The sequence below is a fragment of the Myodes glareolus genome, chromosome 9 (assembly GCF_982192425.1).
Source record: "Myodes glareolus chromosome 9, mMyoGla1.1, whole genome shotgun sequence".
Classification (NCBI taxonomy): domain Eukaryota; kingdom Metazoa; phylum Chordata; class Mammalia; order Rodentia; family Cricetidae; genus Myodes; species Myodes glareolus.
In genome coordinates, this window is record NC_142034.1 from 24,416,824 (window position 1) to 24,429,298 (window position 12,475).

Consider the following 12,475-nt stretch of genomic DNA (forward strand, 5'->3'; position numbering starts at 1 on the left):
CCCTTGGGAGAAATACACTTTTGGTTTTTTGAGACAGAATCTCAGATTGGCTTCAAACTCAGAAAGCCTTCCAAGTGCTGGGATTACAGACACGACACCACATCCATCACACACTTTTAAAGGACTTCTGTTTTCCCTCGGCTTTTAGCCATCTCCCGCAGGAGCTAGTATGTCTCTCATGCTTAATGCCTGTTAAATGCACATGCTTAATGCATTTAAGGAAAAGCTCCTGGGCAGGACTGGACACCAGGGTCAAGATCCTGATCCTTGAATAACCACCATTTTCCCTGTCAGGACATGCCATTACTTCCTGGTCTCTCCTCCCTCCCCTGAAAGAGGAGTCTCAGGACAATTATTTACAAAGATTTATTACAGCATAGGAGGAGTTCAAGCCTGGAGTCAGGGAAGAAGGGGAGAGAGCCAAGCAGGTGGAGGACAAGGAAAACCAAGCTTCCCCTCTGCATGGCCTCTCTAAGGACATATACTAAGTGGCATTCCTGGCACCAAAGCACAAACAAAACGCAATGAGCAGCCTCTGCCAGTCCGACTTGCAAGCACCCAGCAGAAACAGGACAACAGGGGACGACATCCAAAACGTTGAGGCTGTGGAAAGAACACCTGAGACCTGGACCCTGGTAGACATCTGTGAGAGGGGTGGAGACTCAAAGCCCACCCCCATAGGAAGAGGGGACAGGGATGGAGGAGGAGATTTCAGGGCACTTGCAGGTTCTCGGAACCTCCTTTCCCAGATCTTAGGGTCCTGCCCTGTGGGTCTCCTGTGCCCAGGGGAGTGGATCTGGAGAATTGTGAAGGGTGAATATTTGTTTCTGGCCTTCTGAGTTTTCCAGTGTGGGCTCTCTCACCTCCCCCCTCCCACCGGGTAAATAGAAGAAAGACTGGCAGGGAGAGGCATCGGGGACTCTGGGCTTCAGCCAAAGCAAACACAGATCAGCCTTAGTCTTCTATAAGTCAGAAGCCGCAGCCCTAGCAGGTGAAAGAAAGGGTACAAAGTAGGGTGGGGACAGAGTGGGTTTCTGGGGAGCACTTCCTCCTGGAGATGCAGGCCTCTGAGCTTATGTGCCAGGCTCAGGGTGGGTAGGGTGCTGAGGCTCCTCCCCGGGCTCTAAAAGACAAGTAGAGAGGACTCAAGGGCTGGCTCAGTGGTCTCCATCCACCTCCCCACCCCACAGTCCAAACGCTCACCACGTAGTGCTGCTCTGTCTTCCACTGGGTCCTCAGAGTTTCCATCTCTCTGGGGCTCATCCAGAGGAGGCGGGCGCTCCCAGGGCCCCTCCAGACCCTGGCCACAAGTTAGCTTCTGCCCCACTGGAAAAGAGGGCATACAAACACAGGCTAAGTGCCCATCTGGCGCTCTGCAGCACAAGTGACGTCTGGTGGCTTGTGGCCAAGCTTCTGAGGCATCATCACATAATGGGTCGAACACTGGACTGGACAACACACTCTATGACTGGCCATGTGACTTAGCTCATGGGCACTTTTCCGAAGGAAATATATAAGAAGAGAGGTGTAGATTACCTTAGGTAAGATTTTACCTACTGGGAAACTCGGTGTGGAGGCTAATGCCAGTAATGCCAGCAGTCAGGGGGCTAATGCAGGAGGACTGCTTTAAGTTCAAGGTCAGCTTGAGATACATAGTGAAGATTCAGGCCAACCTGGATTGCAGAGTGAGACCCTACCTCAAATAAACAAGCAAACAAAAAAGAGAAAAAAAAAGCCTCTCAAGAGGCGCAGAACTGGTACCCTGAATCACTCAGAAGTGCTGGAAATAGATGTTGCTCATTGGTGGTCCAGTCATGTGACCCAGGGACTTCTTCCCCTTCCTAAGAAAGCATCTCTCATCAATTTTCCACCTGTGAGGAGGGTCTCCGAGGGAGCTTGCTCTCGGTCCTTGAGCCCTCTCACACCTGCACAGCCAAAGATGCAGAGAGGAGACTCAAGTTGTCTTGTCTGACCCCAAGGAATGAACACTGTAAGTGGGAGACTGCTCCTCATTCCTGTAAATAATGGATCCAAGCTGGGCAGTGGTGGTACACACCTTTAATCCCAGAACTGGGGAGGCAGAGGCAGGCGGATCTCTGTTAGTTCAAGGCCAGCCTGGTCTACAGAGCAAGTTCCAGGACAGCCAGAGCTGTTGCATAGAGAGACCTTGTCTGAAAAAAAAAACAAAGAAGAAGAGGAGGAGGAGGAAGAAGAGGAAGAGGAGGAGGAGGAGGAGGAAGAGGAGATAAGAGAAGGAGAGAGGAGGAGGAGGAGGAGGAGGAGAAGAAGAAGAAGAAGAAGGAAAAAAGGTCCAAAAAAAAAAAAAAAACAGTGCAAAAAAGTTTAATGTTTGCACCAAGTGAGATAGACATAGCATAGCCTTCTGTTGCCAGGTATGGAAGCTGTACCCATGTGTGTGTGGGGTGAGATCTTTGACCAAATGTCTGGGTGTCGGTAGCATCTGTGGGTTTTCTGGCTCTGCAGCCTTCGGTTAGGCATTAGCCTTATCTCCAGTCTGCTGAGGTTAAAGGGTGCAGACCAAACTGGTTCTTAAGTCCTTGATTCTCCACTGGACACTAGAGGGCACTCTCCCACCCCATCCTAGGAAGGACAAAGTCTCAAGGGTCCTGGAGAGGGCAGGTCAGCCAGCCTCCTGAAGCACAGCAGGACTCAGAAACATGGGAAAGGGAATACCGGCTCTCTGTATCCCTGAACCTCCTCACGATTTGCTTCTATGAACAGGAAGTGCTTTCTGGGGTCTAGCTTCAATTGATCCGTGCCTTGCCTTAATTTTTAGAGACGAACAGTGGGGGACGCCTAATCAGGTGAAGGACTAGCCAAGGCTAATCAAGGTGCCGGGTCTCTGAAGCTGGCCATAGAAGGACGTCACAGCATAGGTGTGGACGAACTGTGTCTGACCCACGATAGCGAAAGCCACAGACCCCGGCCCCTTCCGCTTACCAGTCCCCCTGCTACCTTTCAGGACTTCTGCCTGGATGTCTTCCTCTTCATCCTCCTCTTCATCCTCCTCTTCATCCTCTTCATCATCCTCTCTTGGGAACCCCAGCTCTCGAAGCTCCCCTAACTCATCCTCCTCCTCCGAGGCCTGGTTCTCACTCAAGTTGCTGATGGTCTGCAGGTGGGACTCAGCGATGCGCTGCACAGCTGGAGGAGGGGACACCCCCCCCCCGAGGTCAAGGTCAGCCAGACTGCAGGAGCAGCCCAGGCATGCAACTGAGGTAAGGGGCCCCAATTCACTCCACTGGGAGGTCAAGCCAAGGTGGGAGCAACAGGGGGTACATTTGATCGGATTGATTCTTAAGCTGTTCCAAAGATGCGGCCCCTCCCCACAAGACTGGCACCCGAAAACTCCCCTACACCACAGGGCACCTGGCTGGACAAGACCAGGCAGGCACAGCAACAGCTGAACATTCTCTGGCCAGGGAGCTTACACGGTCAGGTGCTCAGGCCTGGAGAGTGTCTACCAGTGCTAACCCCAGGCAGAAGGTACCAGGCCCATGGGCCACGGCCATTTTCCCTGACATGGCTCACAAGGATCCACCTTGCTGTGCCTCCCTGCCCGGTACTGCCCAGCATTAGATACCACACTGCACCTTTCCCCCAGGCTCCCTAGGTGGGAACAGTCCTGAGCCTGAGGTCACAGCACTCTGCAGCCAGTAAAATCCTTGCTAGGCAAATGGACCATTCAGATGCAGCCCTCCCAGTCTTGACCCATATCCCTAATCTCCCAGCTCCCTCTGCGGTGACCCAGAAAGTAGCAACACCCCACCACCACACGAAGACCTACTCAGGAACAGTGTGGGCGGTTTCCCCAAGATGGAAAGTGGGGGAAGGGGGAGGAAGGGATGGGCTGGGGGTTCTGGGGAATGACAAGGTTTGAAGAAGCATTGTCAGGTTAAGACTAAGATGGAGGGACTGGGATGTAGATCACTTGGTAGACTACCTACCTACCTACCTAGCATCTACAGAGCCCTGGGTTTTGTTCCTAGTAGAGGCCTGTAATTGCAGCACCCATAAGGTAGAGGCTGAAGGATCGGGAGTTCAAATGCATCCTCAGCTACATAGTGAGGTCTAATCTAGCCTGGACTACACAAATAACCTCCTCAAACAAAACAATACAAAAGACTAGAGGAGAGTCAGCAAGAGACCAGGGGCTATCAGGATTCTAGAGCAGGTGAGGCACTAGGTTCAGCCACAGCCCCCAGCCTAGACTCTTCAGTGGTCAGCACTTCCTGGCTACTTAATCCAACATTGGCCCCTCCCCTTAGCAGGCCAGGGGGTAGGCTGGAAACCTCCGGTGCAGCTAGCAGGGCCCTGCACTCCTGCCAACTCAGGGACAGGCACAGAGGGTGCATTGTGTGTGCCCGATGCCCCGCCCTGCCCCAGCTCCAAACTTACCTCTTCCCGCTGGCTGTGGGCAAGCTACCCAGGCAATAAAATCGCAATAAATTGCCCTACCCCGGCCTTGGGGACCTGACAAAGTTTCACCTTGAGCCAACTGAGAGAGTCTTGACCTAGGAGCACCCTTTACACCCCCACCCCTGCTCCCCTGAGGCTTAATGCTGTTCACCCTTCCTGGAGGGCTCTTGAATCCTGCCCTACAAAACCCTGCCAGACACTTGCCCTTGCCCAGAAAGGGCTAAGCTTGCCAAACAGAACCATCTCGGTACAGAAAGGCCTCTGGACTGGGGGAGAGGAGGTGGCAGGCAGGCAGTCGCGGGGAGGAGGTGGGGGAGGAGAGTTGGTTCGTGATCCACCGTGATGATAGATGTGTGCAGTACCCGTGCGGGCGCCCCGTGAGATCCTGTATGCCTTACTCAGTCTCTCATGTCTTGCTGGGCCTTTTAGAATCTACTCTTTCCTTACCACACCATCTCTCCTCTTACCTCTCCATGTCTGGGATCCTACCCTGTCTTCCTTCCCAAGAATCAAGAACCCCACCCAGTACAGCCCTCTCCTGACTCCACATCCTGCCTCTCCCTATCTGCACACTATAGACTTAGCCCCTTCCAGAAGCTGGGGTAGGTACATCTTTGGTCATCTTTTGGTACCCAAGAAACTTCCTGACCCTAAACTCCTACCTCAGCACACTCCCAAGCCAGGGAGGACTGAACTGGAGCACAGCTCAGCATTGTGTGTGCTTAGTGTGTCAGACCCTGGCTTCCATCTGCAGCACACTTCCCCAGAAGACACAGGGGCGGGGGCTACTCTCCACCTCACATTCACCCAGCCTAGAGTGGAGACCAGGCTGATAATCTTCAGACAGAGTCTTTTGATGTGTCCCAAGTTAGCCTCCAACTCACTGAGCATGACCTTGAACTTCTGACCCTCAGCATACAGGGCTTACACAGGTACGTGTCACCACCCTTGGCTTCTGAGGTATGGACGATCGAACCCAGGGCCTTGTGCGCACAGTGCAAGCACCCTGCTCCCCAGTCTCAAGGCCAAGTTCCTGTCCTCTGTCCTCTGTCTTGGAAGGGAGCCACTGTCTTCACGCCTGCTTTAAATCCTTCTAGAAGTCTCTACAGGAAGCCACTTACTGCAGCTTTCTCCCTTTATTTTCCTGTCCCAGGAGAAGCCAACCACCTGTACCTTTCCCCCTCGGCCTCCCAGCTTCTCTCCTCTGTCCCCAGTCCTGGCAGGAGGGCTGTCAGGTGTTGACCTTGACAGCTTCTGGCAAACCATATTAAACCCACCCACCCAGGGGGGGCTCGGCACACCATCCCCCCACCCCGTCTGAGGAGAAGGGTCTGCCAGGCAGGAAGGCCTCCGAAGCGGTGGCAGGCAACTGGCACCTAGTTAGGAAGAGGCCCTTGGCACGCTCCTTTGCACCTGCTCCTCCTTAAGGTGTATCTCCCACAGCTATCTGGCCAGAAACCAAGTCTCCTGCTGTCCCTGAAATCCTGGTTCACTCTTCCCAGCCCTTTGCACATCTCCTTCCTCTGCCTGTGTCTTCTGGCCGTTGATTCCAGGAACCTTGTCCCCTCGGCAAACTCTCCCTGATCCTTAGAGACTAGGGTCGAGAAAGCAAATCACTCATTTCTCATGTCCTTATAAGACACAGTCTTGCTGTGCTGTCCTAGCTGGCCCTGGCGTTTACAGTGCGGTCCAGGCTGACCTTGCGTCCACAGCAACTTTCCTGCCTCTGCCTCCCAAGTGCAAGAACTACAGGTACGAGCCACCAAGTATGGTGGGAAGCTTTGTTTTTGTTTCTCAGTGTTTTTTAAATTATTTTAATTTTTTTGACACAGGGTCTCTGGCTGGCCTGACACTGTCTCTATAGACCGGTTTGCTTTGAACTCACAGAAACTTGCTTGCCTCTCTATCTCCAAAATGCTGAGGTTACAGACCTCTGTGCCACCAGACTGACTTGTTTAAAAAAAATCAGTATTAGGGCTGTAACCTAATGTCCTCTGTCCTCTGTATGTCAATCAGTGCTCTACCACTGAGCTACACTGTGAGCCTCCGATCCTCCTCATCTTACTTTTCCCAGTGCCACCAATGAGACCTGGCACGACATCTTTTAATCGGCACAGCAAAGCAGTCAAGGGAGAGTCCAGGATGCAGACCTGCACACGGGAGGGAGTGGAGCCAGAGGGGAAAGCAGGGGGTGAGCACGGGCCCTTTGGAGAGACACCTCTGGAGGCTCTCACTTGTCCTCCTGTGGGGCTAGCCTGCTCTCCCTTCCACACCCTCAACCTACCGTTAAGACAACCGCTGCCCTTTCCCTGCCTCTGGGAACCTAAGAAAGTCTCCCGTGCCGGGCAGGATTTACAGGTGACAGCAGCTTACAGGTCCTCTTCCTCCCCTACACCAGCCCAGCTGCAGGGCTCCAGACCACAAGAAAGATGGAGGGGTGGGATCAGTACCTTTCAGCGAGGGGGGAGTGTAAGCACAGGGGTTGGGTCTCTTGGACTTCGGGTGGTGCCCTTCTCCGGAGGTCCTCTGCAGGGAAGAGACAATTGAAACAGGCTACCCTCCCCTTTGCCCTCCCACCCGTGGCACAACCCCCACAGCTGGCTGAGCTTGGGACACCTGAGTCAAGCCCATCCCCTTGAGCAGAGGCCTGACTCAGTGCAAGACCCTGGGCACCCCACCCCACCCCACTCAGAGAAAAGGTGACTGACACTCAGAGCAAGGACTTTCCAGGGAATTGCAATTGATATGCTAATAAGTCCTGAGACGGCCTGGCTCTGCGGGCTTCAGTCTGCCCCACCCCGAGGGTCCCAGGAAACTCACCTGGTGCGGGGAGGCCTCCTCCTCTGAGCGAGGTCACCAGGTGTACACCAACCGCGACAGAGGGGGAGGAGAAAAAGAATCATGTTACTTTCCCGAAAGCCTGTCTTTGGGAAAGCAGAAGTGTACCCTTCCCTCCTGGTACCAACAGGTGCCAAGACAGTAAACTGACCCAGCAGAATGGGCCTTCCAGGTCTCCAGTCTCCAGTGTGTCCTCTTGGGGGAACCCCAGAAAGGCACCAGAGTTGGGGTAGAGGGCAGGGGATGGGCCCTACCTGGAGAGGAGTGCTCTGAGACCCGGAACAGCATGGCAGGGGTTGGTCTCCGGCGCCGGATCTAGGGGGATGGAGGAAGCAAGGACAGGAGGACACTGTATTGGACCCCTTACCATCACCCAGTGCCAGCTGGAAGCAAGGCTTTGGAGTCCTCAGGGAGCCTGAGAATCAAAGGCAGCTAGAGCTCACTCAACTCACTGGGTCCCTTTATTTTACAGGGATGAAAAGTCCCAGGCGTGGAGAGGTTGGGCAGCGTGTTCAAGGTCACACAACACACCGGGTCCCAAAAGAGTAGAAAAACCATCCACTGCCTCCTAGCCCAAACGGCCCCACTCCACAGCTACTCCAGAACCTTCTCTAGAAGCCAAAGCTGGTTATAGCTCCTACCAGCAGCTTGAGCGCCTTTGGAGGTACCTATGGCCCTATCCACCAAAGGTCAGCTTAAGGGCTCCAAAGCAGCTGAACTGGGCTGTGAGGTCTGAGCCCAGGACTGCAGGCACCTCCATTCTTACCGGAGCCCCAGACACCCAGAGGTGCTGGAGTCTCTGGAGGGTGGAGCCTGGGCCCCTAGCAGTCTTTCTCAAGCTGTGGGATTCTTCACCCAATTCTCATGAAAAAATGTAAGCTGTTCTCCTTGCCCATCCCTAGCTTGGCAATCAGAGCAACTGTCAGTTAATTAGGTCCCCTCTGAGCTCCAGGGAAATGCAGAGAGGACCAGGTAATTGAAGCTGAAGTGGTTGTTGCCAAAAAGCTACTTAGGCCCAGGCTTCTGCCCACCCCACCCAAATAGCCCAAGAAGGGTTTTGCCCAATGCTCACTGCCCTCTTCAGAGCCCGTGGCATCTCAGCAACAAGTGTCCTTTCTAGGTTGTGGAGTCCAGACCTCTGCCTCCACCACCTCCCCCTCACGGCTTTGTAGGTCTCCCAAACTCCAAGGAAGGTATGACTGTTCACCTCCCTGGGGTTGCGGCCCTAGGTCCTGATAGCAGAAAGTAGTCAAAACAAGGTTCTGGGGAGCCCAGACCAGGTCTAGAGGGTGAAGCTGTGGTCATCTAGACCATGAAGTTGAAATGGCAGCCTCGGACGCCTGAGCTATGTGCGTCTCTGGGGGTGCCACCTCAGTGACTTGGTCGCCCTGGGAAAAGGACGAGCCTAGCGGGGCTATGTAAGGACCAAAAGGGCAGTCCCACGAGCGAGCGGACTGTCTCCGGACGCCCACTGCCTGAATTCTCCCGCCCAAGATCAGCTCAGAGGACCAGGGAAAAGTTGCTAGGAGTCTCCAGCGAACTTCCCGCCCTGCGGGGCGCCGGGCCGCAACCCAGGTGGGGTCCGACAAGAGAACAGCTGGGCTGCGCCGGGGATGTGTGCTGAGGGCGCTACGCGGATGGGGCGCGGCCCCCTTACCATCTCCACCTGGCGGGGGTCGAGCTGACTGGGGGGCGCGGGCACCGAGAATTGGATCTTCTTGCGGTCCTTGGGGTCCATGGCCGACTGTGCGCACCTGGGGTGTTGGGCTGATCCCTGCTCCGCTGTCCGGAGCTGCGGGTGGCGCGTGCTGCGCGGAAGAGGAGGAGCGCTGTCCCCGCACCCAGGAAAATCCCGCGACCCGCGAGGGGAACGCACTACGATCGGGAGTGCTGGACCGCGGGGCTCGCCTGCAGCGCCCGGCTCGGCGTCCCCTGCCCCGGGCTCGCGGTGCCCGCGCCTCCGCTGCCCGCTACCCGGCTGGGGCGCGGGACTCCTGCTCCCGGCCTGCGCTCTCCGCGGGTCTCGGTGGGCTGCCCTCGGCCTCGCTCCACCAGCTTCTGTCTACCCTCTCTCTACCTTCTTCCTCTCCGCACCTCTGCCTCTGCTGGCTGCACCCCACAGGTCCCAACCCTGGGGTCCCAGCCCGTCCCCTCCGCCAGGGACTGGCGCCCAGGCGCTCGGAGGGAGGGCTTAGGGGAAAGTGGCCAATGAGCATCAAGAAGCGTGTTCTCCCGGGGATGGGAGGAGGGTGTGGAGTGTGAGCCAGGGCCCGGGGAGCGGCCAGGGGGCCCCCTGCCGTCTCCCCAGAACTCGGCCTTGCATTATTGATGGAGTCCTGCCGTGAGGCTAAGGGGAGGGGCACGGGCAGCTGGAGCCGGGACTCTGGCCTTAACCACTTCGGGGCCCCCGAAGTGGAGTTTCAAGGGAGGCCTGTGAGGTCGAGAAGAGAGTGCCAGCATGTCACGCTGTGAATGGGGGTGTCCTAGAAAGCGAGTGTGAGCGAGGTGTGCGGGGGAGGACACCTGTCAGTCATCGTGGAAGGGAGTATGTGCAAGGGAGTGCCAGAGGCCTGGAGTGCTATAGCTGGGGAGGGTGGGGGTCGGCGTGGTGTGAGTGTGTGAGTCTATGTAAGTGTGTCAGAGTGTCAAAGATGCGGGTGTGAGTGGCAGCGTGTGGGAGGACTGCGTGTGTGCGGGGGAGGGTGTGGGTGTGGAGGAGGATGTCAGAGGCTGTCAAGGTGATGGGCAGGCGGGTGCCAGCTTGCGGGGGGAGGGGGGACGGGGGCTTGCAGAAGAGGGGCTTGAGGCTGCTGAGAGTGTGAGAGCAAATTCCCCAGGGGAGATGGGGGGGATGAGTTCCTGCCACAACGCACCCAGCCTTCACGTGTCTCCTGCCTTTTCTCCCCATCTTCTGGGGGAGGGGACAGAACCAACCAGGGGACAGGGTTGGGGGGCTGCCTTAGCAGTACACGTGCTATCACGTGTGTGGGCTTGGTGCGCTGAGGAACAGAGCTGGGCGAGAGAGGTGTGTGTGATCATTCTGAGGTGTCTGCCTCTTCTACAGATGTGTGTGTGTGTGTGTGTGTGTGTGTGTGTTATGGAGGAGAGGGTTGCTTTGTGGGTTAAATGCCCCTGTTTATCTGACCAAACCCTTGAGTCTCTGCAGGAGCTGGCACTGCCCTCTGCGGGACTGGCTAGAAGGACTGAATGCCTCTCTGTAGAGCCTAGAAGGGGCGTGTGTGGACCTGTGCCTGTGTGTGCCCTCCTGGGGTTCTGTTTATGTTGGCTGTCCTCTCTCCTGGTCACTCTCAGGCCAGGAGCAGCTGGGCCCCCCTTCACCACAGCCCTAACTCCACCAGCGACCTTCCCACTTCAGTCCCAGCACTGTGGTAGAGCCACATGAAAATGAGGTCAGGGCAGGCTGTTCTGCCCCAAGCTCAGTGCCCTCTGGGGGATGGGGGGGGTGCTAGGGGCCAAGCTTTTCTCTTGGGAATAGGATGTTCTGGTGGTCAGGCCCCCACGTCCTCCAGTCCAGCCTGGCTACAACTTGTTTGACATATATTTTCTGGGAAACAGCCCATGCTAGGTTGCTGGCCTGGGACATGGGTGTCTCTGCCAGTCCCTAGCTTGACCCAGGACCCCTCTTCTAGATGAAGTGTGGCAGGGAATGACAAAGGCCAGTTGTCGGTATGTTGGGAGGATAAAGAGGTTCATGGCCAGACAGCAAGCAACCTGGGCAGCCTTTAGGCCAAAGTTGGAGCGTACCCTGCTAGCGTACTTGAAGAAGGGTCTGTGGGGGATAAAGGGGATCCAGGACAGGGATGAGGTTGTGCACCTCCCATATACCTCAGCGCCTGTTGGAAACTTCTGAAAACACACTGGTTTGACCTAAACAGTTAGGAAGGATCCCTCCCCCTCATGGTGCCTGGGTATGGAGATAAGAGCCCTTGGGGACAGCAGGTGGTCCTTGTCACCTCTTTGCCCATCGTGGGCTGTAATGCCCTGGAGTTCACTAAAGGTAAGGAGATATATGTACAGGGGACAAGCAGAGGGGAGGCACACAGAACTAGGAGGGACAGGGGAGGGTCGTGGAAAGAGTGAAAAGGGAGAGGGACCATGTGAGGGATGAAGAGACAAAGGGAAGTGGAGAGGCACTTCACGACAGAAAGGCAGGAGACAGAGATGGAGAGAGAGAGGGTAAAAATAGCTCCGCATTAAGATAATTGCAGCTCGCAGCTATGCCCTCCGTTAGGAATTAAATGAGGTTTTATTACTTTGATTTTTCTCTCCTGGATCCTACGCGACTTCTCAGGAACTTGGGGAAAAGTTTTTCCGGTGGGCGGCCAGGTGGCGGAGGCTGCGTGGGTGACAGAGAGGAAGGGAACAGGGAACTGGGGAGGAAGGGACGGGGGCAAGGAGTGGGTGAAGAATGGGGGGGTGGGTGGCAGAGCCCAGCAAGAGTTAGAGGAGGGGACTGGACAAACAGGTGGGAGGGCTGAGAAGCCAGCCCGGTTTCCATTCACTTCGGCTTGGAATTAACCATATGCAAATGAGGTGTAAAAATAATATGTCACTCCTGGGTTATTATTCTTGAGTTGGAAGCACAGGCAGTTAGGTCCAAAGAACAATTTCAAGTCCTCGTTTGACTTAATTCCTGCTTGCTCGGACTGACAAGGTTGTTAGTGGTGTTGGTGTTGTCTGTTACCTCATCTCGGGTCTGAGCACACTGTTTGGAGGCAGTGTTCTTTCTGATATCTGCTTTCTCTTTTTGACCCTGCCAGGCAAGAGCCATTACACCCTCCCCTTTCTGGAAGACGACTTTAGGAAGATGCTGTGAGGCCTTTGCTCTCCTTTGAGGAGGTGAAAAAGGACAATCACCTCCCTCCACCCCCCCCCCCCCCCCCCCCCGCCTTCCTCAATCCAAGCACATAAATTCACATGATCAAAAAAAAAAAAAAAATAGAGTTGGGTAGCCCTGGAACCTCAGGTTCGAAGGCTGTTGTGTGAACGCTGACAAGTTTCTGTCTGTCTCCCTGCCTCTGTAAATTTCAAAGCCCACCTTGTACAGTGGCTGTGGCGATTCAACAGGATACAAATTTTAGCCCAAGCGCAGTCTTCCAAGGTTTGGTCGGCTTCCACGCTGTTTTCGAGATGAAGTTCTGTCAATGACCAGCAGGTGGCGGAATCGGCCAGGGTT

At 55.4% G+C, this 12,475-nt stretch overlaps 1 protein-coding gene across 2 annotated transcripts; it reads right to left on the reverse strand.

Moving 5' to 3' along the window:
• Nucleotides 1-350: 350 nt before the first annotated feature.
• On the reverse strand, nucleotides 351-9,456 carry Ppp1r1b (protein phosphatase 1 regulatory inhibitor subunit 1B). 2 transcript variants are annotated; one of them, XM_048450817.3, is made up of 7 exons: nucleotides 8,936-9,456; nucleotides 7,533-7,593; nucleotides 7,261-7,283; nucleotides 6,891-6,966; nucleotides 2,962-3,165; nucleotides 1,204-1,326; nucleotides 351-1,123 (listed from the first exon to the last, which is right to left on the reverse strand). In XM_048450817.3, exons 1-7 carry the CDS (start codon nucleotides 9,014-9,016, stop codon nucleotides 1,074-1,076), a joined length of 618 nt encoding a protein of 205 aa, XP_048306774.2. In that variant the 5' UTR covers nucleotides 9,017-9,456; the 3' UTR covers nucleotides 351-1,073. The 2 variants fall into 2 exon arrangements, with proteins under 2 accessions (XP_048306774.2, XP_085551873.2); XM_085695747.2 differs by having other exon boundaries at nucleotides 2,977-3,165; nucleotides 8,936-9,453.
• Between the last annotated feature and the right edge of the window lie 3,019 nt (nucleotides 9,457-12,475).